General features: G+C 59.6%; 7 protein-coding genes across 7 annotated transcripts; 4 read left to right on the plus strand and 3 right to left on the minus strand.

The window, feature by feature from the left end:
• Positions 1 to 48: 48 nt before the first annotated feature.
• GLOTRDRAFT_74091 (uncharacterized protein) lies at positions 49 to 1,883 on the minus strand. The gene is made up of 7 exons (XM_007866271.1): positions 1,439 to 1,883; positions 1,282 to 1,384; positions 1,172 to 1,229; positions 789 to 1,110; positions 650 to 732; positions 512 to 589; positions 49 to 448 (listed from the first exon to the last, which is right to left on the minus strand). Exons 1-7 carry the CDS (start codon positions 1,773 to 1,775, stop codon positions 281 to 283), a joined length of 1,149 nt encoding a protein of 382 aa, XP_007864462.1. The 5' UTR covers positions 1,776 to 1,883; the 3' UTR covers positions 49 to 280.
• A 1,199-nt stretch (positions 1,884 to 3,082) lies between these two features.
• GLOTRDRAFT_137698 (uncharacterized protein) lies at positions 3,083 to 7,775 on the minus strand (the record flags this gene model as incomplete). Its single annotated transcript, XM_007866272.1, has 11 exons — positions 3,083 to 3,289; positions 3,348 to 3,407; positions 3,468 to 3,590; positions 3,656 to 3,802; positions 3,858 to 4,166; positions 4,225 to 4,314; positions 4,364 to 4,435; positions 4,495 to 4,814; positions 4,871 to 5,858; positions 5,999 to 7,494; positions 7,553 to 7,775. 11 exons carry the CDS (start codon positions 7,773 to 7,775, stop codon positions 3,206 to 3,208), a joined length of 3,912 nt encoding a protein of 1,303 aa, XP_007864463.1. The 3' UTR covers positions 3,083 to 3,205.
• A 208-nt stretch (positions 7,776 to 7,983) lies between these two features.
• On the minus strand, positions 7,984 to 9,317 carry GLOTRDRAFT_115322 (uncharacterized protein). Its single transcript, XM_007866273.1, has 4 exons — positions 9,018 to 9,317; positions 8,644 to 8,970; positions 8,327 to 8,586; positions 7,984 to 8,270 (listed from the first exon to the last, which is right to left on the minus strand). Exons 1-4 carry the CDS (start codon positions 9,068 to 9,070, stop codon positions 8,110 to 8,112), a joined length of 801 nt encoding a protein of 266 aa, XP_007864464.1. The 5' UTR covers positions 9,071 to 9,317; the 3' UTR covers positions 7,984 to 8,109.
• A 364-nt stretch (positions 9,318 to 9,681) lies between these two features.
• Positions 9,682 to 11,364, plus strand: GLOTRDRAFT_137700 (uncharacterized protein; the record flags this gene model as incomplete). Its single annotated transcript, XM_007866274.1, has 3 exons — positions 9,682 to 9,788; positions 9,845 to 10,620; positions 10,670 to 11,364. 3 exons carry the CDS (start codon positions 9,682 to 9,684, stop codon positions 11,155 to 11,157), a joined length of 1,371 nt encoding a protein of 456 aa, XP_007864465.1. The 3' UTR covers positions 11,158 to 11,364.
• Positions 11,365 to 11,528: 164 nt separating this feature from the next.
• GLOTRDRAFT_137701 (uncharacterized protein) lies at positions 11,529 to 12,408 on the plus strand (the record flags this gene model as incomplete). The annotated part of the gene is made up of 3 exons (XM_007866275.1): positions 11,529 to 11,617; positions 11,706 to 11,868; positions 11,928 to 12,408. 3 exons carry the CDS (start codon positions 11,529 to 11,531, stop codon positions 12,087 to 12,089), a joined length of 414 nt encoding a protein of 137 aa, XP_007864466.1. The 3' UTR covers positions 12,090 to 12,408.
• Positions 12,409 to 13,261: 853 nt separating this feature from the next.
• On the plus strand, positions 13,262 to 15,334 carry GLOTRDRAFT_92413 (uncharacterized protein; the record flags this gene model as incomplete). Its single annotated transcript, XM_007866276.1, has 2 exons — positions 13,262 to 14,003; positions 14,058 to 15,334. 2 exons carry the CDS (start codon positions 13,262 to 13,264, stop codon positions 15,332 to 15,334), a joined length of 2,019 nt encoding a protein of 672 aa, XP_007864467.1.
• Positions 15,335 to 17,476: 2,142 nt separating this feature from the next.
• Positions 17,477 to 19,563, plus strand: GLOTRDRAFT_92414 (uncharacterized protein; the record flags this gene model as incomplete). The annotated part of the gene is made up of 2 exons (XM_007866277.1): positions 17,477 to 18,236; positions 18,305 to 19,563. The coding sequence occupies 2 exons, from the start codon at positions 17,477 to 17,479 to the stop codon at positions 19,561 to 19,563; spliced, it is 2,019 nt and encodes a 672-aa protein (XP_007864468.1).
• Between the last annotated feature and the right edge of the window lie 3,561 nt (positions 19,564 to 23,124).

Consider the following 23,124-nt stretch of genomic DNA (forward strand, 5'->3'; position numbering starts at 1 on the left):
CTGCATTATTCCTATTTATTGTACCTCGTCGTGCACGGCTGCCAATGGGAGGACACGAAAACAACCTTTTGGTATTTGCTATTCAAGACACTGCTACTGCGGTTACAAATACACATGTACGTATGCAAATTACGAGCGGTCGACTAAACGAGTGTATGCCCGCCCATGCAGAAGGCGGAGGCGATATATGTACGAGGACTAATGAAGGTCTATGTTAGAAGCGCAACGGAGGAAACCCAAACCCCTCTATCCCGAATTAAGCTGACCAGCGAAACCCAAGCTAGCACGCCGTCCGCGGCTGGAACGGGAACTTCATGCGCATGGAGCTATTGTAGATGCCGTACCCGGGCTCCATGTAGTCCGAGTAGATGTGCGCGAACCAGCCGATCCCGCCGCCCTCGACGGCTTTGAGGTCTTCGCAGTGCTGGTCGAGGAGCACGTAATAATCCTGGAGACCGCCAGAAGCCGTGAGTCTCGATTGGAGGCTGGTAAAGTGGGATTATATACATACGTGCTCGTTCTTGACGTCGGCGACGGCGTTCGGGCTGTTTGGCTGCACACCGGGGGACGTCACCGACGGCCAGCCGTTCTGTGGGCCGCGGTAGGTTCAATCACAGGCACTGGGCCGGGGAGGAAGACTAGCACGCACCTCATCAAAGTACATCTTCTTGCCATCGCCATGCTTGATAAACCAGTTAAGGTCGTTCATCACCAACGGCCACGCATTTTTCGCTATACGCCACACTCGTCAGATTCAGCTACCCGTCTCAGAAGCACCCTCCACTCACCTGTACTAGCATTCTGCGAAAAGAACGGCAACATATGTATATTAATAAAATCCACGGCGTCCAACACGTCCTGCGCGCCCCCGCGCTCCTGGTACCCGTACGCGAGCTCGCTGACTGTCACCGGGATATTCAGGCTGCTGAGGTTCGCCTTCGCGAGGAGCACCTGCTCGGCGAGCTGCTGGTGCGGCAGGACGTTGTCGTACAGCGGCTCGGAGCCGAACTGCACGCCGCGCGTGACGAACTTGGCGAGCGGGTTCGCGTGCAGTGACGCGAAGAGCGCGTCGCGGCGCGAGATCCAGATGTCGGAGCCGTCGAAGCCGAACTGAACGTGCCCGACGGCGGTCAGTCTGGGTGATCGGAAGATGGGGAGCGCGACGGCTTACCCAGACGAGGGCGTGCACGCCCAAGGAATTCTCCCATGCTGCTGCGACGATGTCATCGCTGCGAGTACGCTGATAAGTGCAGATAATCGAAATAAGGAAGAGGCGCGTACTAGAAGCCTTCCCGGTCGCAGGCGCCGTATAGACGGACGTATCGAGAGTTAAAATGGTAACGTATGTCGCGGAACTCTTCAATGAGGCGTTCCCGGCTCTGGCCTGTGTGCGAAGTCAATTCCACTGCAAGCCGAGAGTGCACGCAGAATCACGCACAGTCAGTCACTTCGTAGCTAAAACCCACAAACGCGTATTCAGTCGAGGGGTCGCACCACCAGTGCGTGTTGTCGAGTGGCGGCACCAGGGGCTTTGGGAAACCAAGAGCGGGGAAGCAGAGGGGGGAGGGCAGTCCACCAGAGTCTTGACGTTCTTCGAGATCCCTCTTGCCGTGGGAGACGGTTAGACCAGATGATGGGGACGGATGCAGAGTACTGCCTGAGGGCTGCCGGAGCGATAGTGCGTGGTAGGGGAAATCCAGCGGCAAGCCGTGAACCAAGTCGACGACGGAGAGACCGAGAGCACAGAGGAGCGTGCGCGGCGGCAACCTCATCATGAAAAGAACTAGTGGGAAGCGGGGACGAGGAGGGCCGGCGCTGGTCAACAGCGAGTTCCAGCGGCGAGCTATAAGTACTTTGTTAGGGGATAATTACGCAGAAGCAGCGCCGAAGCCATGCAGGAAGCCAGAAAACAAGGACAGGTGATCGAGCGCAGGACGGCCGAATAAATAGCGAGCAGCGGTCTGAAACCGAAGAGCGCCAGAGTTGGCTGACCGGGTGGCGGCACAGGGCGTGCAGAACATTCCAAGCTTGCTCGCTCGGGTGGACGCGTACTTCCTGTCTTCCTCTCCCATAGCCCGAGCGCGGTCACTTGACGGTATAAATATCAGAGCTTCATGCGACCACATGCTGCACCCATACGTGACGCCTCTCTTTCCGGCTTTCTTGCAAGAGATACCGCTAGCAGTGCCGTACGACGATCCAGAGTGATCACTCCCATGCGTATACTCCTAACGAAAGAACTTCAAACGCCTGAGCTAGAGTCTGCTATAGATCGTGGCAACATATCCGAGCTGTCCGAGATCGGAACCGGTGTGATAGTTGCAAGAAGCCGGCATCGTATACTTCGTTTCCTGTTCACGGTCGACTGAGAGAGATATGTTAGATCAAATCGATTCCAAAAGCGAGCACGTCCGGGAGAGCAATAATGTCAGGAAGACTGCCATCCTGAAGCAAGAGCAGATGGCGTCGCGGAGTTTCCCTCGAGGCGGTATTTGATCGTGTTTGGGCCAAATTGTGGCGGGACCTCTCTCGAAGAGCCCTTGAATCCGTGCAATAAGAGCGTGCTGCCTTCGTTATACGCCCACATCCACTACGCCCTACTGACTTGCCACAGCGCTCCAATGGCCACCAACTAAAGTGAACGGATCACTCGAATGACAGCTCCTGACGCCTCCTTCGCGATTAATCGGCAGCCACGACAGACAGACATCGTATTCCTATAACCTAACTCAGTCGGTGTCCTTCCGTCGCTGACCTTGAATTCAAAGCTTCGGCAATTTCACCGCTGATCCCGACGGCTGTCAGCGCAACTTGATCGTGCTCAACCCGAACTCTGTCGAGACAATCATTTTCTGACCGAGAGACGCTGGCCCGTCTGTAAGCTGGGATCATGTATGGTCGAGATGGAGGATGCACTGCAAGATTGATAGATTGACCATAGAATCCCAAGAGCTCGGCGCGGCCATACTGTCGTCGCTTCCGGTCCCTCGAACATGGCCACTCACCGGGCTGTCAATGTCAAAGATGCAATTGGGCTTCCTTGCCCACGGTGATTCCTGCCTCAAACGACCGAGGCCGATAGGAGCGAGATCTCAACACTACTGCACAGCTCCGAAAGAGATTGCGATTATCGAAGAGGAAGAGATAGATAAAGATATACAAGCAATGTCGAAATGATATCTCAACTCAAGCAGACACCCATCCTTCATGATAGCATGGAAACGTCAACACCTAAAGGTAGCAAACTGTGGTCTTGAAGCTTCGTCTTCTCCCAGACAGACTTCTCCAGCTATCGAACATAGCACAACCTAAGCACCGCTAAGACGGCACTCTGGACTGCAACTCACCTGTTCTTGGGCTTCGGCCACGGTGAGGAGGTGCATATGACTCGGGACATCCCCGTGGTTCTACGAAAATCACAGACGGTCAGAAGACTCAGTTTAACCAACCTGGCCGGTATGACTTACCAACGCCTCCTCATCCAAATCCCGGAAACTCAACCTCAGATCGAGCGGCAGCTGTGATGGCAGCACCACGATATGCACTGCAGGCGTGAAGGGCTTCGCCGCAGCCGTGCGACTCGACATTTCCTACGACGTCCACCCATCCACTTTCAGCGGACAGGAAAACAGCCAAGAGCAGCGACAACACTCACGGTTGCGGTCGAAACAGCAAGCTTGATGCTCCCCCGTTTCCCGCGCGCGTCGCTCCCAACGAGGACGAAGAACTCCCATATACAATCGACGATATAGACCGAGTTCGATATCGCAGCCTCATCCGTGAAGGACGCCACTAGGCGAACCTACTCTCGCCCATCAACCCTACATCCCCAGCCGCTCAGAAAATAAAACACTTACCGAGTCCTTCCCATCCCCGCCATCAACCCGCCACACCCTAGGGTCCGTCTTCGCCGCCGCGGCGCGCCAGCGCCAATGGTCCGCCCGCGCGTACTCTTCGCGGTCGCCCAGCACCATCCAGAACATCTCGTCCTCGTCGCTCTCGCCCTCCACCAGCTCGACCACACTCCCAGGGTCAGCCGCCAGACCCCGCGCGTAGTCGAGAGCCGCTTGCCGCTCGAGCGGGAGCGAGCCGCACCCGTGCCATACGTACACGGTACCCAGGACGGAGAGGCAGTAGCTGAAGCCCGAGCAGAGGTTGCGGATGCTCTGTTTGGGGGAGGGGAAGGGGTGAGTACGTTAGCTCCTCCTTGAGATGGGGACTGACCAAATCGTGCTCGTCGATGAAGATGTGCCCGTGGTGTCTGCGAACGAGGTGCATGCATGTGTTCTCGGCGGACCAGTGTTCGCGCGTGCCCTGTATAATGTCAGGACAAGTCCCATCGGCTCGGAGAGTATGCACCTACCTGTCTGATAGCCAGCCGACCGCCGAGCACATGGACAAGTTCCGCCGGCTCGCTGTACTGCCGTACTCTCTCCTGTGGTCAAAACAAGTCTCTCAATACTGCCCTTTGCGGAAAGAAATACCGACACTCACCAGAGTCGTGCCGTAGCGTTTCGCCAACTCCTGGAGCTTCCGCTCCTCCCTCTCCTCCAGCCGACTATTCTTACCGCACCACCCCCACACCTTGTTAGAAACTAGGCCGCTGGTCTTCGACTTTGACCGATGGATGATGGCGAGCACCTCGGTGTCGTAAAAGATGTGCGAGTCTTTGCCTACAGCGGTAGCGGTGTTGCCCATGATGGTCATGACGTCGACGGAGACTGTGGTATCGTTGGGATTAGGCTTGAAAGAGGGGGCGCGCTTCTTTAGCACCGCTTGTACGTCTACAGAGGGTAGAGAATCTTCAACGAAGTCTGGGGGATGGTGGGGATTAGGGGACAAATGGGGCAAGACGGAAGATACAACTTACTGAGATGAACGACTTCGAGAGCCGCTTCCTCCGTTACCTTCTCAACCTCCGGCTGAGGCTCATCAACCTTGATCTCCACCTCAACTGGATTTTCAGCGTTGGCTTTCTGGTCTTTCTCAATCTCTTTCAATTCCTCCGCTACAAGGGTCGGACTTGGCTCTTGGTCAGATGGCGGCGCGGCAGTCTTCTTAGCGAGGGTACCCGCAGGCGACGGTGCGGGCGTCTTCTCCTCCTCAAGCGGAGGCAAATTAATCACCGAGTACCTATCGTAACTCGGCTTCCGACTCTGCAAAGGCGGGGCGGGGAGGGGCCGAGACACCCTCGGGAGGGGAGCAGGCTTGGCTTCCAGCTCGGGCAGCTTCTCCGGCTCAGGCGCGTCCTGAGGAGAGGGCGACATCGGCGCGGGCGAGACGGACGACTCGCGGCTGTGCACCTCGTTGAACACCTGCGCGACGTCCATAACCGTCGCTCGATTGCCCGTGCTCGGAATCCGAGCGTGCTTCGGACGACCAGGGGCTGGGGACTTTTCGTCCTTGGCCGCAGGCGCAGGAGTGGGGACGGTGGCCAGCCCAGGCAGGGCTTGCCTCCCTACCATCCCTTTGGGCTGAGGAGACGTCGGAGGCTGGGGGCTTATGCGCCCTGCAGGCGCGAGGGGTTTTACCCCAATCACCGCGCCGTTCGTCCATCGATCCGTGACTCGGCCAGTGCTCCCCTCTCTGCTTGACGTCGACGAGAGGGAGCGCTCTTTCGCTTCTTCATTTGGAGAGACCGCTCTTGGACTTGGAGGCGTGAGAGCGCGGGAAGCGTTGGAGGTCGGTGGCTCGAGTCTCTGAGGAGGCTCTGGCGCCACTTGGATAGGAGGAGCTTCAGCAGCACGCTGCGCATTGGTAGCCGATTCCTCGGGTATCGCAGCAGGGACGGCTGCCTCGTTCTTGCTAGGCTTGCCGTCCTTGCCTTTTCGCCTCAACTTCACTCTGTCTTTCGTTGGCTGTTGACGATATATCAGAACATCATCTCACGACGAATCGAGGCAAGCGGCAAGTCAAACATCAAAATTAGAATAGAATAGGCATTGCGTAGTAAAGCCATATAATCTATATTGCAACACAATCACCAAAAGGGACGTACATGACTGAGCGGTTTGCCAGACGAAGGCGGCAAACCTGACGATATCCCGGACACCCCGCTCCCGCCCGTGCGGTGGCTGGACACCCGCATGCCCAGCTCGTCAACTTCATGCGGCGGCGCCGTCGCCGGTCTGGACGGTGGCGCCGATTCCCCCGTCTTCATAGGCTTGATGTACGATATCAGCGTATTCGACGAGCCCAGCCCCGGCCCGTCCCCGCCCGCCGCCTTGGACGCCATATTCGGCAGCGACGGCGCAGACTTGAGCGAGCGCCCCGCCGCCGCGAGCTTGCTCGCCTGCGGCTCCCGATCGCGACTTGACGCCGGGTCCGCCGTGAACGACTTGCGCATGGGCGCGGAGGCCGGCGGCGGCGGCGGCGGCGAGGACGGGCTGGGGCTCGCGGGCCAGCGATCCAGCACGTTCGACAGGCGCTTCCCGCCCGCGCCCTTCCCGCCGGCCGGGGTGGGCGAGCCGGTCGCCTGCTGCGAGAGCTCGCTGCTCACCTTGACCATGCTCTGCACGAAGCCGCGGCCCTTGAGCCGGCTGAGGCTCGGCGTGGGCTGCTTCTCCGGCGGGGGGCGCAGGAACGCCGGGGAGGGTTTCGGTGACGGGACGATCTGCGGGCCGAACACTGAGGGCTTGGGCGGCTCGGGCTGTTTGGGGCGCGCAAGGGACGGGGTGGTGATGGGTGTCTTGCTCGGCGTGGAGGGGGAAGATGTGACGGAGGGTGTCGACTGTGCTGGCGTGAATGGACGCGAAGGTGTACTGTATGCATTGGACGGTGTAGGCGATGTAGGCGATTTCAGTGGTGCACTTGGCGTAATCCTCCCGTTCGAAGGAGTCGTCGAGCGTCGTCCAGGGGCGGGTGAGTGCGATATCGGGTGCCGCGGCGGCTCCTTGACTGGCTCAGGCTCAAACCGGGGCGACGTGACCCTCCTGAGCGGGGCGCCGCCCGTAGGCGTGCTGACCGTCCGCTCCCTCCCGCCCGTCCTCTGCGGAGCCAGCGCCTGCACCTCCAGCCTCTCCACATACCTCCTCGCCACCGGCGGCGTGCTGACCCTTCGCTCGCGCTGCGAAGCAGCCTCTGCGCGCGGAGCACCATGCGGCGACGCCGCTTCTGTGCGCGCAGCAGTATCATCATGGGACGCGGGCGGGCTCGACGGCGCCTTGCCCGCCAGCCCCGGCATCGCCACCCCGCGGCTCCCGAATATCGGGTGGGGCGCCTTGAAATCCGCGAGCGAGCGCTGCGCGAACTGCGTCGGGTCGTGCGCGTCCGCCTGCGGCGCGTGCCTGCGCAGCGGCGGCGCCGCGAGGCGCCCGCCCATGAACTGCGCGAGCGAGATCGGGTGCGATGGGGCAGGCCGCGAAGGGCCCGTGGAAGGTGGCGGGGACGCCGCAGTCGCGCTTCCGCTGGGGGCGGTGAGCCTGTGCAGCGCGTCGTCCAGGTGTTTTTGCCGGTCGCGCGGCTCCTCCGTCTTCGTCAACGACTCCGCCCTCCCTGCATCCCGCGGAATCAGCGACCAGCCCGCGCGCGCTATCCATCCCGAGTAACTCACCCGTGCCCCCCTCCGCCCGCGGGCCCTGGTACATCGCGCTGCGCCTCTGCCGCGCCAGCCGGCTCGCCGCGATCTCCTCCTCGAGCTTGCGCTGCTCCGCCTCCTCGTCCTCGTCGACCTGCCGCTGGAGCGCCTTGATCCGGCTCGTCCACTCCGCGAGGCCGGCCTCCGCGCCCGGCTTCGGGAGGTCGAACGAGCGCGGCCGGGGGGCAGGGGGGTCCATCGTGCTGCGGTGGGTGTAGGGGTGTAGGGGAGGGAGGGAAGCTTAAGGTCAGTGCATGGAACACGAGCTCGGGGAAGGTGGCGGATTCAGAAGCGCGCCACGTGGGGACGGGGGCCAGTAGGAAGCCGAGTCCGGGCTTGCTGCCTCTAGCTTGCGTTGATTGGCTCGGGGTTACTTAGGCAGCCTCTTATGCTACCACCAGCGGATAGCAGTATTCCACCAGCTTTATATTCCGCGCACGCATTAGATTATATTACACGCCCCGTCATTCCATTAGTATCACAATGCCCTGTTCAGTAGCTAGCAGTCCATGTCGTAAAGTGCACAAAGCTCATTATGCCAGTACCACAAACGCAGAGAAGAGCGCCACGAGCGCCGACGCCGCAACGCCCCACGCGCCCGTGGACAGCAAGCCCCGCGCACCACTATTCTTCGACGCGTCGGTCGCGGACGCCGTCGACGCAATCTCGACGATACCCGCCGGCGTCGCGCCATCTACCCAAAAGTCAACACCCAGCTCCGCTCCACTTTCCACGCGCATGAACACGCACCAGTAAACCCCGCCCCGCACTGGCTCTGCAGCACCGCGCCGGCCGCGGCCGCGTACTGCGGGAAGCTCTTGTCGACGAGGTTGTACGCCTGCTTGACGCAAGCCGAGCAGGTGACGTTCTGCGGGAGGCCCGTGAGCCCCTGGTCGGTGAGCTGCACGCCCATGGCGACCTGCACGAGCTTGGCGACGGTGAGCGGGCCGACGCTCGCCTGGAGGGAGGTCAGGAGCTCCGTCGCGCAGAACGCGTTGCCATCACTCTGACTAATTACGCCCATCCGGCATGAGCCAACTCCCACACAAACCAAAAGCGAGGCTTACTCCTGCAGACACGCCACCTGGCGCGCGGTGGGGTACGCGAGCTGGACGACGGGCGTGACGAGGGCGAGCGCGCCCCCGCTCGTGCCCAGCGCGTGTGCCTCCAGATCGGCCTGGCACCCCTGCGTGACGTTCGCGACGGCGGCGGAGACGACGTCGTTGGTGCACGCCGGCTGGGCGCACATGCCCTGCAGCCACTGGTTGACGGGGCCGACGATGGACTGGCTGGAGGAGGAGGCGAGCGGGAGGAGGGCCTGGGCGTTGAGGCAGGCGAATTCGGGGGCGGCGACGAGCGTGGTGAGGGTGGCGATGCAGCTCGAGGAGAGGGATCTTTGGGGGGTTGGTTGGGTGGGGGAGGGAAAGGCGATGGGACTTACTGCGCGGATGCATATGCAGCACCGAGGACAACGGCCAATGCGGTATATTTCATGAGTGGCGAGAAAGATATGAATCTGAGCCAGTCGGTGGATTATAAGAGCGTCCCACACGGTGATCCTGCACCGGGACAGAGAAAAGCAAGGGAGAGAATGAATGAAGGGAATGAGGAAAGGCTGTGGACGAGTAGGTGCAAGACCCGCCGAGTATAAATACCCTTGGCGAAAGGCGGTGTGCGCATGCAACGCGCGGTTGCTATCGTCTGCACAATTGCAAGTATAGAACGTACAGCAAGGACGAGGCTTTTGGCCCGACTGGTGTTCATCAGCGCAGTGATGTCCCGCTGCACAATCTCTCTGACAACAACGCCTATCCCCACCCCTTCACGGTTCTCATCCATTATTCACAAACCCAGCAAACGTCATGTCACCCGTCCCGCGAATTACCACAGCAGATACACTCTACTGAACTCAGAAGGCGTCCACTCGCAGGCAATCTGCACTCGGATCTTCTCGAAGCCCCTCCCGACGTGCGCTAAACCACCACGGACAATCCCTGCCCTCTCACTCAAGCCCATTCAGGCAATGCCATTGCCGCTTCTGCTTGGAGCGGGGCGCATATAGCCTGCCCCGCGCGCTCTTCCCTTTTCATCTCCTTCGACCTCGAATGTCCGCGACGACGAGCAGCACAGACTGGGTCGCCCGCGTCGTCGACGTCGACTGCAACCGCTCCCTCCACGAAATCCGCGTCCTCTTCTCCCAGTGTGGCGAAATGTGCGCTCCCCTCCCCGTACCGCGCACATGCATATACTGACCCCGCCGCCCCGCAGCCGCGGCATCCACCCCTGGCGGAGCGACAAGTCCCCGCAGCAGCACTTCTTCGTCGAGTTCGCCCACGCGTCCGGCGTCGCGCGCGCGCGCGCCCTGGGCAAGCTGCACCACCACCTCAGCGTGCACGCGCTCGCGATGGTGCCCCAGCTCGTCGAGCGCTGCCGGCGCGTCCTGGATCGCGGGGCGGGCGCGGGCGCTTCGAGGCAGGCTTCGCCCTCTTCGCGGGAGTCGTCGGTGGGGCCGGTGAGGAGGCGTACAAGGAGGGGCGGGGGGAGGGGGAGGAATAGCGTGGGGTATTTGGGTGCTAGGGAGGAGATGAGCAGGGCTGGGCAGGAGAGCGTGGAAGGGTGGGGGGACTCTCCACCGCCGTTCTCGTCTAACGCGTTCAGGGCTGCTCCGAACGTCGACCTCGCGGAGCCGGAGGACAACGCGGGTCGGGCGCAGCTGGATATCCCTTCTTCGTCATTAACAGCTTTGTTGTCTTCTCTATCTCCGCAAGCGCTCCTCGCGTCGCCGCCACCCATCCCCGTCCATCTGGATCCCCCCTCAGTTTCAGCTTCCCTTCCATCCTGCTCCAATGCGCATATCGTCCTGACCATCTGCGGGGAACGCATCAGCCTGGACCTTGACTCGCTCGGCGACGACCCGCAGCCCGTGATCGCGCTCCTTCAGACGGCGCAGTGCGGACGGGAGGCCTGGATGGTGGCCGGCGGGCACTACCGCATGCGCGGGAGGCCGCGCGCGGCGCTGGCGGTTGTGGCTGCCATGGTGGACGGTGAGTGTGCGTCGAATACGTGACTGGGTGTTTCTGATGTGAGGTGCAGTGCTCACGGCGGCGGGTGTGAGTGAGCGGGAGATGAGGCCGGCGTGGGTGTTGATGGCGGGGTGTCATCGGGATTTGGCGCGCGCGGGAGGGGGGGAGGGGGAGGGGCATAAGGGGGAGGCGGTGAGGTTGTTGCAGAGGGTGTATGGGAGGGATGTGCCGTGTCTGGACTCGGCGGTATCACTGGGTGCAGGCGCGGGTGGCGTAGCTTCAGGTACTGCCGTTGTCCCTCCATCCCCACAAAGAGAACGCGAGGCGGGCCGCGTGCGCATCCTCGAGCGCGAGGTCGAGAGTCTGCGCGCGCGGCTCGACGAGGCGGGACGGAAGGAGGAGGGCGACAGGAAGCGCAGGCGGGAGAGGGAGCGCGAGGTGGAGGCGGTGAGGGGGGAGCTGGAGGAGGCGCGCAGGCGGGAGGGGGAGAGGAGGGTGGCAGAGGCGGGGGTGTTGGAGGAGCTGGAGGGCGTGTTGAGGCGGGCGAGGAGGGGGTGAGGGCGGTTTGGTCGCGCGGGATTTGCATTTTTCTGTCCTTGTGCTCGGTTCGCTCGTTGCATGTTTCGTGTGGTTTGCTGCATTTGATACCCCTACCAAGTCGCATTTTCTGACACTCTGCATTGTGGACTTTTCGCGTATGTTTGCTGTAATCAGACTACATAATGTGTTGTAATGTGGATCCGTGTGTTGTGTTGTAATCAGCTGCGTATGATGGGCTGTACCTGTCCGCGCACTGCGCCACAGCCACCGAATACCGAGCGTCGATCGTGAGAGTCGGGGTTTACTCTATTTCCCGGACGCGTCGCGTGTTTTCAATTTTGAAGTCGACTCGTTCGGCCAACGCTGATGTGACTTGAACGCGTATACGCATGCCTCCCCAGACGGACGCTGCGCTGCCCGTTAGGCTGGCGGACTTGGGGGACGAGATGGTGGGGCGGAAAGTGAGGGTTGCGGGACGGTGCGTTTCTTCCGGCTTCCCTCCACTCTTCCTTGCACTTGCACTTTACCTTGGATTGCGGGCTGACACTGACACTGGGCTGCGATAGGGTTCTGACTTACGACGCGGCGGCTGCGCGCATCGTGCTCGCGGAGGGGCGGGCCGCGCTGGTGGTCGACGTGAGCGTTTGTCTCGACCCGTCCCGGCGCCAGGGGTGGGCGCGGGCCGGGAAGGAGGTCGTCATGGTTCTTGGGTACTTTGAGCGCGTTGAGGTGGATTTTTTCTGTTCGCGTTTTCGTTTGCGGTGGTTGACTGGGGTGTGCTGTTGTAGGGGGATGGCGTGGGGGGTGGGCAGGGCAGGGTGCTCAGGGCTGTGTTGGTCGTCGAGGCGCCGGATTTGGATTTGGGGCTCTGGGGGAGGGCGGTTGGGGGCCTGAGGGAGGCGGGGGAAGAGCGGGAGGGCGAGGGTGTCTGGGGAGTCGGGTCGGGTTGAGGGTTTGATGGGAGGTTTGCGCCCCTCGAGGATTTGCGAAATGGGAGGATACTTGGATGTGGGCTGGGATGGGAGGCGCGAATATAGCAGGAGGGAATAGGAAGGAGCCGCTCGGAGTTTGCGGAGAGCAAGTCCGTTGTCTTGCGTTGAGCAGGAGTGACAGATGGGACGGCGTTACTCGCCGACCTCGACATTCGCAGCATTCTAGCTAGGATCGTGCAGCTAGCACTTTTTCTTCACCCACCCTTATCCTCCCTTTACAGGTTTACATTATTATCAGGTTACTAAACACACCATGCTCCGTCAGCTGTCTATCCACATATTGTACAGTGCCCTCGCAGAGCGATCAGGTTGGTCGCCATCCTCCCCATCGCCCGCGCCCAGGAGCGGGATGGCTGAAGCGAGAATGCACGAACAATTTCTTTCGTGCAATGTCTCAGATACTATTCATTCAGCGCCGGACTAGCGCACTATACACAAAGAAAGAGAGGGGCGGGTGAAGGTTCCTGTCCTCCAGTGGCGAAACAGCGCTCGCAGTCCTTTCATGCTGCCTCCGCCGTCCTTACTTTCATCGCCGGGAGTAGTGACGAGCAGCCGGCGCGCCGGCACCGACGACGCGGATCGGACATCTTGATCAGATCGATTGGCGCGTCGCGTCGCGTCGCGTCGTCGATCTGCCTCCGTCGCCGTCCACAACCACCCACAACCCGCGCCCGCCCACGACGCGCGCGCGCCTCCGCGCCCACCGTCCCGCGCAACGCCGCCGCAAATTACAGCAGCATCGAACCAGAATGATGAACGATGCGTGAACCGCTCCCATCGATAGCGGTTGCTAAGCAGATATCGCGGACAAAGGGGCGGGCAGCGCTTTGACGCCACGTGGGCTGACGCCGTCTGATTGCCTGATTAGGCATAGACAGGCTTCGACGCTTTGGCCGGGCTGCTGCATTTAAGCCCATCCCCTCGCCACCAGCTGCTGTACACTCCCCCCACGCCCGCGCTGCGTCCCTTTGTACATTCCTACGCGTACATACTATTCCTCTACGCGACCGACGCGACATCTGCATTGCTATTGCCTATTCACGGGACGCTGCACGGATCCTAGCCACAATACGCGTTTTGCGACAACTCGACGAATTTACGACAGAAAATTCGAGATCCTGCCTTACAACATGGAGGTTTACAAACTACTTGCTATGGCTGCTGAGCAGCTATCCGTGGAAGAGGACGCGCGCAGCCTGTGCGCGCTTTCCTCTGCTCGCGTCGCGCCCTACATCCCGGCTCCGCCCCCGCCCGCCCCCAACACCACCTTCTCGACTCTGCAGTCTGACAGCGAGAAAATGAAGGCTCTTGCAGTGGCTGCAGAGCAGCTGCTGGACGAGCGGGCCGCGATGCTGCGCTACGCCGTTTCTGCTCTCCCGCGCGGGCAACGTGACCAGCGGGCAACCACTCCCCCGTCTGCGCCCGCCTCCTCTACCACGCAGCCCCCAGCTCCCATCCCTACCACGCAGCCGCCGACGCCCGCCCCGGCTCGCGTTCCCGCTGTCAGGCGCGACATGGCACGCGCGCAGACGTCCTCGCACGACGCCCGCGGCCTCCCGCCCCCGCGCCCCGAGCGCCCCGACAGCGCGCCCGGCGTCGACGTCTACGGAAAGCGCACGCGAGACCACCCGGAGGTGCTCGCCTGGCTCGACGCGGTCGACAAGTTGGCGGAGGAGGCAGAGGGCGAGGCGAAGGAGGGGCACCTCTACCCGCAGGACTTGATTGAGCGCGCGCCGCCGCCGCCAGCGGACTCGGGTTTGTTCACTCTGTGCGCGCTGCGCGCGGCAGAGAAGCGCCGCAGGCTGCCCTACTGGGTGCTGTTCAACATCGACAGGCGGGACGACACGCTTGACCGCATCAAACGCGAGCTCGGTGAGCACATACATACATAGTTAATATACCCCGAGTTGACGGTGACGCGTGCAGACAGTTGGCCCAAGACGATAGTGGTGACAAGCTTCTTCGACACGCCCGGGCATATACTCACGTGGGTCCACCATCGGAAGGAGCAGCACGACGTGCTCGACAGGGCGCAGAGAGACTTTACACACCTTGTGCCAGCGTGGTGGCATACGAGGACTCCGAAGACGCGCAGCAGGGAGAACAAGCGGAAGGCGGACGGGGCGGAAGGTACAGGGATTCAGCCCCCGAAGAAGAGGAGGCGCCCGGCGAAGCTGACGATGAAGAAGGGGACGAGAAAGGCCAAGGCAAAGCCCGTGCAGGGGGAGGAGAAAGAGCAGGGGGAGCAGGAGCAGGACGTAGACGTAGAGACGGAGTCGGCCGTGCTGATGCCGCCGCCGCCACCCCCGGCTCCTGGCAGGGTCGTGCTGCGCTTGCCTGCGCGTTCCTCTGCACCCACCGCTGCACCTGCTGCCGTCCTTGCAGCTACCCCCGCTGCCGTCCCTGTTCCCGCCGCTGCGAAGCCCAAGCCCACTCCCACCTCTGCGAAGCCCAAGCCCACTCCCGCCGCTACGAAGTCCAAGCCCACTCCCGCCGCTACGACCGCTAAACCCAAGCCTTCCCCCAAGAAACCCAAGACTACAAGAGCTGAGGCACCCAAGCCGACCGCAGCGCCCAAGCGCCAGAGCAAGCGCATCCAAGCAGCCAGCGACGTCGAGCTCGACGCGGCGCGCTTCGCGAGCGAGATCACCTTGTTCACGTCGAAGTCGAGCACACTCGTGAACAGCATGCCGCCTGATTTGAAGAGGGTGGTGGAGGGGGTTAGGACGCCCGAGCCGGAGAAGCTGGAGGCTATCGAAGAGGAGGGGGAGGAAGAGGAGGAGGAGGAGGTCGCGCCTGAGCCTGAGCCTGAGACCAAAACCAAGAACGCGCGCAAGCCCAAGGGGAAGAAGAACGCGAAGGGGAAGGGAAAGGCCAAGGCGCCCCCCGTCGAGCCGGACGCGACGGAGGACGAACCCGACCTCCCCAAGCTCCCGAGCGGGCTGGAGAAGGCGGAGACGGTGAAATCCTGGACGGAGGAGGTCGCTGCTTCCGAGGCTGACGCGGTGGAGGAAGCTCAAGTTGAGGAGGAGATCAACGTTGTGGAGGAGGTGCCTGTGCCTGACACCACTGCCAGGGCCGGATCACGCGCGGCGCGTGCGCGGCGGCCGACACAGAAGGCGCGTGAGGCGGCGGCGAAGGCTTCGAAGAGCAAGGCGAAGAGCTCGAGGACGAAGAAGGCCTCCGCTGGTGTTGAGGTGTAATAAGTGAACGGGTGCGGGGTTTAATTGCTATGCTTATCCTTCTATCTATCTCTATCTCTATTCCTATCTATCTCTGGGTCTCGGATTTTTGTCACTGGCATCACTATCACAGGAATGTGCTCTACTCACCGCGTGGTTGTTGTTGTTGTAGGAGGGATGGTATCTGTATTCTGTCTCGTCTCGTCTCGTCTCGTCTCGTCTCGTTTCTTTTCTCTGTCTCTTTCTCTTGCATCTTGTCCGGAGTAATAGTGTAGAGTAGTTTAGCATTGGGCATAGTCCTAGATCAGTTGTTTGGGTCTGAAGTTGTAGAACGTTGATGAAATATATAGTAGCTTCTGTGTCTCGCAATATCTTAGCTGGAGTAAGGCTGAGGAGGATCGACGCGTCTGAAGCGTGAGGAGGACAAGGCACGTGAAATGTGACTGCTCGCGTCCGTCACGCACGTATGGTGACTCAACCTGATTCCCGGCACCCATCTGCTGGTCCTTCCCTCTCCCATTCAACATCGCTTGAGCAATTACGGCTACGCTAATCTCCTTAAGATTTTGCTCACGATACAGGCTGATTTATTTTCTCTCCGGTTTCGTTTGCATTCGTACCCGGTTTACTCTTCACATCCGTTTCCCGTCTGCTTTGATGCATTGTAATACCTCGAAGCCGCATTTGCTGACCGTCTCCATCACGTACTGTCCTATATTATTGCCGTAATTAGGCTACATAAACGTCTTGCAGTGCTCGTGGATGAGTGCGTTGTGATAGGATGCCGTATCATAATGGAGGGCTTCACAGCCACCGAATACCGAGTGTCGGTTAATACTTTATTCCCCGGGCAACCCGACGCGGTTTTGAACTTCGAGTCGACTCAGATTCAACTTTGCTCTAGTTGCGCAGACTTAGAGATGAAGAGTCGTGCGGTGCTGCTCAATGCAAGGCATTTACATGTATGACTTCCCAGATAGATACTGCACTGCCTGTCGGGCTGGCGGATCTAAGCCATGAGATGGTGTGTTTTCTCCATTGACCCTTCTCCTTATGCCTTCCTCCACTTCACCTGGGACTCGCAATAGAGTGTACCTGCTGTGGTAATTACCACAGAATGCTATTCATGGAATAGTGTGATTCTATTCCAAAAGTGATGCATAACTCCAATTGTGGGGCATCATCCTATTCCTGAAATTCTGTGGTAATTAACACAGCAGAAACACTCTCATTACGGTCTCATCCGTGCACTGGGCTGTAACAGTGCCCTGACATACGTGATGTAAGCACCAGGTGCATCATGTTATGTTGCTCTTATCTATGCTTTGGGAGTTATTGACTGAAATACACTCTATCAAGGATTGCTGGGGAAAGCAGTACTGGAAGGGCTAAGAGGCATGAGCATTAGAGAGGGGTGAGTATGGTGGGATGTGGGATGGGCAGTGAATGAGTCCCTTTCGTGCCATTTAGACACCCTTTCATGCAGTGCCCGACTAGTGCTATGCACAAAGAGTCGACACGCATGCGAAGGTTTCCTTGGTCCAGCATCCAATGTCCAGATACGCGAGACAGGGCTTGCAGTCCTTTCATGCTGCCTCCACCGCCCTTGGAGTTGCTTTCATCGCTGGCGAGAAGTGCCGGGGCGCCGGGACCGACAGCCAGATCTTGATAAGATCGATTTGCGCGTCGCGTCGCGTCGTCGATCTGCCTCCGTCGTGGTCAACAACCACCCACAACAGCGCCTCGCGCACCCGCGCCCATTGTCTCGTGCGACGGCGCCGCGAAATACGGCAGCTTCAGGCAATACTCTGGATGATTGAATCCTGAATCGCTCCCATCGATAAGAGCGGTTGCTACGGCGGACAAAGGGGCGGGCAGCGCTTTGATCCCACGTGGACGAAGGCCCGATTAGGCATAGACAGGCTTCGACGCTTTGGCCGGGCTCCTGCATTTAAGTCTATCCCCTCGCCACCAGCTGCTGTGCACTCCCCCCACGCCCGCGCTGCGTCTCTTTGTACATTCCTACGCGTACATACTATCCCGCCACGCGACCGACGCGACATCCGTCTATTGACGGGAAGCTGTACAAAACCTAGCCACAGTACGCGCTTTGCGACAACTCGACAGATTTGCGACAGGAAATCCGACATTTCGTGTTATAACATGGAAGTATACAAGCTCCTTGTTACGGCTGCCCAGAGACTGTCCGCCGAGGAGACTGCGCGCAGGTGGTCCGCGCTTTCCTCTCCTCGGAATGCGCTCTACAACCCGCCTCCGCCCCCGCCCGCTCCCAACACCACTTACGCGACTCTGCAGCCCGAGGGCGAGAAAATGAAGTCTCTTGCGCAGGTCGCCGAGCAGCTACTAAACGAACAGGCGACAATGTTACAATATCCCGTCTCTGCTCTCCCGCGCGGGCAACCTGCGCAGGCAACCATTTCCCCGTCTGTTCCGTCTGCCTCGACTGCCCTGCCCGTTGCTTCCATCTCCACCCCTGACCCCCAGCCCCCAACACACGCACCAGCTCCCGTCCCCGCTATCAGGCGCGACCTCACATGGGCGCAGACGCCCTCGCACGACGCGAACGGCTTCCCGCTCCAGCCCGTGGCGTCGACCTACCCTCTGCGCCCCGACCGCGCGCCGGGCATCAATTTCGACGGAAAAAGAACTCGCTACCATCCAGAAGTGCTCGCATGGCTTCGAACAACTGACAAGGTCGCGGCGGACGCGAAGGAGGAGGCGGACGAGGGAATGCTCTTCCCAGAAGACTTACTTGAGCGCGCGCCCCCGCCCCCGGAGGACCCGGGGCTGTTCGCACTGTGCGCGCTGTGTTCGGTGCAAGACCGCCGGCGGCTCGCGTACTGGGTCCTCTGGAACGTCGACAGGAAGGAAGACACCCTGGACCGGCTCAACGCCGAGATCAGTGAGTACCCGCCTCCCCTTCCCTCCTTCCCTTGCGCACTTACTTACTTCATCATTTTGTTGCCACAGATAAGCGGTCGCGGGATGTATGCCTCGCGGAGTTCTGGGGCCTGCCGGACGTGCTCGTCAACCTCGCGATGGCCGGCGAGCGGGCGCAGCAGCGCAAGGAGCTGGAGGCACGGGAGGCGACGTGCACGGACGGGGTGCCGCCGACCTGGTGGAAGGGCACGCCGAGGACGCGCGCGGGTGAGAAGCGCAAGGCCGGTGCGCTGCAGGGGGAGCCGCAGAAGAAGAGGAGACGCCCGGCGAAGCTGACGATGAAGAAGGGCGCAAGGAAGGGACGGAGTACGCGAAAGCCCGAGCAGGAGGAGCAGGAGGAGGAGCAGCAGGAGGAGGAGCAGCAGCAGCAGGAGGAGCAGGAGGAGCAGGAGCAGGACATAGACGTAGAGACGGAGTCGGCGGTGCTGATGCCGCCGCCACCGCCCCCGGCTCCTGGCAGGGTCGTGCTGCGCTTGCCTGTGCACTCCTCCGCCCCGCGGCCTGCACCCACCGCTGCACCTGCTGCCGTCCTCGCAGCTACCCCCGCCGCCGTCCCTGTTCCCGCCGCTGAGAAGCCCAAGCCCACTCCCGCCGCCAAACCCAAGCCTTCCCCGAAGAAACCCAAGACTACAAAATCTCAGGCACCCAAACCCACCGAAGCCCCCAAGCGCCAGAGCAAGCGCATCCAAGCAGCCAACGACGTCAAGCCCGAGGCGGCGCGCTTCGCGAGCGAGAATACTTTATTCACATCGAAGTCGAGCACGCTCGTGAATAGCATGCCGCCTGATTTGAAGAGAGTGGTGGAGGGGGTTAAGACGCCTGAGCCGGAGAAGCTGGAGGCTATCGAAGAGCAGGGAGAGGAGGAGGTCGTCGCGCCTGAGCCTGAGCCTGAGACCAAAACCAAGAACGCGCGCAAGCCCAAGGGGAAGAAGACCGCGAAGGGGAAGGGAAAGGCCAAGGCGCCCCCCGTCGACACGGACGCGACGGAGGACGAACCCGACCTGCCCCAGCTCCCGCGCGGGCTGGAGAAGGCGGAGACGGTGAAATCCTGGACGGATGAGGTCGCTGCTTCCGAGGCTGGCGCGGTGGAGGAAGCTCAAGTTGAGGAGGAGATCAACGTTGTGGAGGAGGTGCCTGTGCCTGACACCACTGCTAGGGCCGGATCACGCGCGGCGCGTGCGCGGCGGCCGACGCAGAAGGCGCGCGAGGCGGCGGCGAAGGCTTCGCAGAGCAAGGCAAAGAGCTCAAGGCCGAAGACGAAGACGGCCTCCGCTGGTGTTGAGGTGTAATAAGTGAACGGGTGCGGGGCTTAATTGCATGCTTATCCTTCTATCTATCTCTATCTCTATTCCTATCTATCTCTGGGTCTCGGATTTTTGTCACTGGCATCACTATCACAGGAATGTACTCTACTCACCGCGTGGTTGTTGTTGTGGTTGTTGTAGGAGGGTTGGTATCTGTATTCTGTCTCGTTTCTTTCTCTGTCTCTTTCTCTTGCATCTTGTCCGGAGTAATAGTGTAGAGTAGTTTAGCATTGGGCATAGTCCTAGATCAGTTGTTTGGGTCTGAAGTTATAGAACGTTGATGAATTATATAGTAGCATCTGTGTCTCGCAAAAGACTTGGGAGTCAATTGAGAATAGACGGGTCCGGGATGAATGTGACGCGAGGGCAGGAAATCGATCACGTGCTGTGTGACTGTTCGCGTTCATCACGTATATAAGTACAGGCTGCCTAGCAACCGTCTCCTGGTCTGGACGGTCCTTGACTGCACTGGCATGCCGCAACCCCTGGCAGGGACGTAGGCTGTAGCTTCAGTGGGCTATTGCTGTGTCGATATTCCTCAGCGAGACATGGGGCCTGTATATTGTCCGTTCCTGCAGACGCTCTGGTAAGTATGTGCGCGGGACCGGTCCCTCTTACTCGTGCTCCAGCTCCTCTTGAGGTCGTCGGCAGGTCAGTGGCTTTTGGGAGGTCAGAGTGTGCGCTGTCTGGATGGACGGAAAACATGATCTGGCTTCTCCCTTGCCTTTGGCTTACCGTTGCTCTCACACCCGAGCTTATTCCTTCGCCACCCTGCTCGACATTCTTCGCTGTATCCTCGATCCGGCGTGCAACAGAGTGTTCCTTGATGCGATGCGCATCGCGGACTCGCTGATGCATTCGGTTTGGGCTCGACGGTGCATGCTTCGCTGGAGAGCATCCTTCGCTGCGTCGGACACCATCGAACAGGGGTCAAAAAGCAGTCTATGATTTTCCAGAAGAATAGTAGACTGATGATCATACTTAGGCTGCGGTCCCTCATTCGATTTACGACACACTATATGCTACGTGCTCCATATACCTATCTGAATTGCCTGTGGTGCTGAGTCAGCACGGGATACTTTCTAGAATATTGACCAACGTCGTCTCTCGCGTATCCTCGGCGTTGAACTATGCTCTAGCGTACTGAAGAGTGCGATCCTATCATCCGTAATGGCCATGCGGTGCCAACTGAAGCCTAGACGGTTCGATACTGTACTTGTTCTCGTCCTGAGGAACAATCTGGTTCGCTGCGCGATGGGCAGCCCTGACTCGCGTACTGGTCATCGCTCGCATCCGGGAACCCCAACGAGGGTCCTTGGTTTTGTCGCCACGCCCTGCTATAGCCCAGGCTACCTTGCGATGGGGAGCACTGGCTCCAGTATCTCTGCTGAGTTTGGCAAGGGCCTGTTCCTCTCAAGTGTTACGGCTGCCTAGCACTACAGAATTATGACCACGAAGTCTGTACCCTTGCAAGCACCGTCTTTCCTTGACCTCATGGGGTACTTGTCTTGAATCCGTGAACGACGTACCGCTACTGGTGCTTTGGAAGTTTTCCATGGGCGACCCCTTGCATTGTATGCTCCGGCGTCATGATCTCCCTCTGGTGCTCTGGAGGTCCATATCGTGAGGGTTGCTCTTCCTGAAGGTTCAATGCTTAGGCTGAATATTGCCTACAAAGACGGAATTCACGCATCCCAAGTACACGGACCTAGCACAGCCACGGCGACATTGCTCCTGAGCTACTGGCCACGCTGCGAAAACGAGGCAAATTCTTGAGCTTATTTTTGCTATTTCGGTGATGGTTGGCGATCCACCCTTTGTTTGTCCTTGGCTGAAACTTCACGGGCTTTGATCGCTCCAACCAGCTCCGCCGTTGTTATGCGCCTCGACACCCTCTCATCCTTTCACCCGACGAAAGGTGTTCGTTCCCCACTCTTGTTCGTCTCACTTCTTTGTCCGTCGTGTATTGACGCCGTGCCTCTTCGAGGACTTCATTGATGAAAGATTGATGTCCCCCATATGTCTGAGCCACGATAGGTGTCAAATACGCTACCAATGGAATCTATGAATGGAATCGCTAACTTTTTCATAGAACATTTCATGGAAAGATCTGGGAGGTACGTCTGCCTATCGTGCTACGTACGTGTAGTGATTGATGCGAGCTATTCTGGCACGTTATCATGCCTGCAGATCTTATTTTATCTGCGATGCGCGTTCGTCGTTTATGACGATTTCCAAGATATTCAGTCTTCTATCTGAAATATCTGCAGCTTCTGCGGGAAGCACCAGTGCATAACATCTGGCCTGCGCAGCAACTCTTTGCCCATGCCGTGTTGCAGGGATGTCCTCCGTACAGGGAGAGCTCGCCCAGCTGTCATGCAAACGTGAGCATCTCAACATGATCGTGTCAAGAAGGACTCGAGACCCTGGAACCTCTTTCAGGTCTCCGCTTGGGACTCAGCGCACTATCGCAAGACCATCAAGGAAGCTAGACTCCGCTTCTGGACTTCGCTATTCCCGGTGTTCATGCTGATCGCCTGAAGCAATTCTACATTTCTTATTGGTACGACCAGTTCCCCGCCGGCGCTCTCACTGACATCGGGGGTTCCAGGTCGTGCGGTTGCTTTCTGCTGGGGACGGTCACCCGCTCCTCTCCAGTACTGCCCCCTTTGGACGCATGCTATACAGAGTCACCCCTCCGGCGTTTTTCTCTCGGGAACATCGGTGTGCAAATATAAATAAACTCTTCATTGCTTCCACCGGTCTTTGACCGGTTGATTTGCCCACTGGCACCTACTTAATGGAAATGGGGCGTTCACCGACCCGTTCTTTGCAGCGATCCCAGCTGACCAACGCTGCTCAATCAGCTGTTGCGAGCGGGATGCTGCGACCTTGGCACGGGCTTACCTTGACTGCGCAGGTTGCGACTCCCGTAGTAACGCAATCACTGCACAGTTGTCGGACATCAGATATGCCGGCGGCGCGCTCTCCTCAGAGTTATTAGCTGGGATCGTGCGCGTGATGATGCATCACAACGTCAAGACGGCTCATTGTCGCGACTGCGTCGGGCTTCCCCGCTGAGGGGGTAAACTCGGCTCGGTCCCGATAGGCGGGTTCTCCCTAGTTCTCCCATGACGGAATATGCGGTTCTGCGACTCGCTGCTCGAGGCCGCGCTGCACACCGTATCCTCGATTGCGGGGCGAGCGTCTGCGCAGTGCGCACCGCTCTTGCGAGATGAAACGACAGACGGCCAACCTTTCGCGTCGCAAAGGCCACAGCCAGATGCGCACGTGGGCGGGAACAAATGGCATGGCCTGTCCCTGATCGGAAATGATCGGGCCTTTGTGAAACCCACTCGCTTAGATCACAAAACGAATTGTGGAGTGGATGGAAAAGGCAATGCGATAAGATCCAGGTTCACAAACCACACCTGCCGTTCCTCGCGGTATTCTTGGATAGAGGTGCGTATTTCTGTCTCTGGGACGAGGATTGCCTACATATGCAACTCGCGGTGTCTATCGAATTCGCGGCGGTACTAGCGGGGA

This window comes from Gloeophyllum trabeum, assembly GCF_000344685.1.
Source record: "Gloeophyllum trabeum ATCC 11539 unplaced genomic scaffold GLOTRscaffold_00004, whole genome shotgun sequence".
Classification (NCBI taxonomy): domain Eukaryota; kingdom Fungi; phylum Basidiomycota; class Agaricomycetes; order Gloeophyllales; family Gloeophyllaceae; genus Gloeophyllum; species Gloeophyllum trabeum.

Excerpts from the sequence above, each read along its gene's own strand:
- GLOTRDRAFT_74091 (XM_007866271.1), bottom strand. The coding sequence starts at position 1,775 with ATGATGAGGTTGCCGCCGCGCACGCTCCTCTGTGCTCTCGGTCTCTCC. Across the intron at positions 733-788 it reads TTCGCAGAATGCTAGTACAG|CGAAAAATGCGTGGCCGTTG; the intron begins GTGAGTGGAGGG and ends TGTGGCGTATAG. Across the intron at positions 590-649 it reads AGAAGATGTACTTTGATGAG|AACGGCTGGCCGTCGGTGAC; the intron begins GTGCGTGCTAGT and ends CGCGGCCCACAG.
- GLOTRDRAFT_115322 (XM_007866273.1), bottom strand. The coding sequence starts at position 9,070 with ATGAAATATACCGCATTGGCCGTTGTCCTCGGTGCTGCATATGCATCC. Across the intron at positions 8,971-9,017 it reads GCTGCATATGCATCCGCGCA|ATCCCTCTCCTCGAGCTGCA; the intron begins GTAAGTCCCATC and ends AACCCCCCAAAG. Across the intron at positions 8,587-8,643 it reads CAGGTGGCGTGTCTGCAGGA|TCAGAGTGATGGCAACGCGT; the intron begins GTAAGCCTCGCT and ends GGGCGTAATTAG.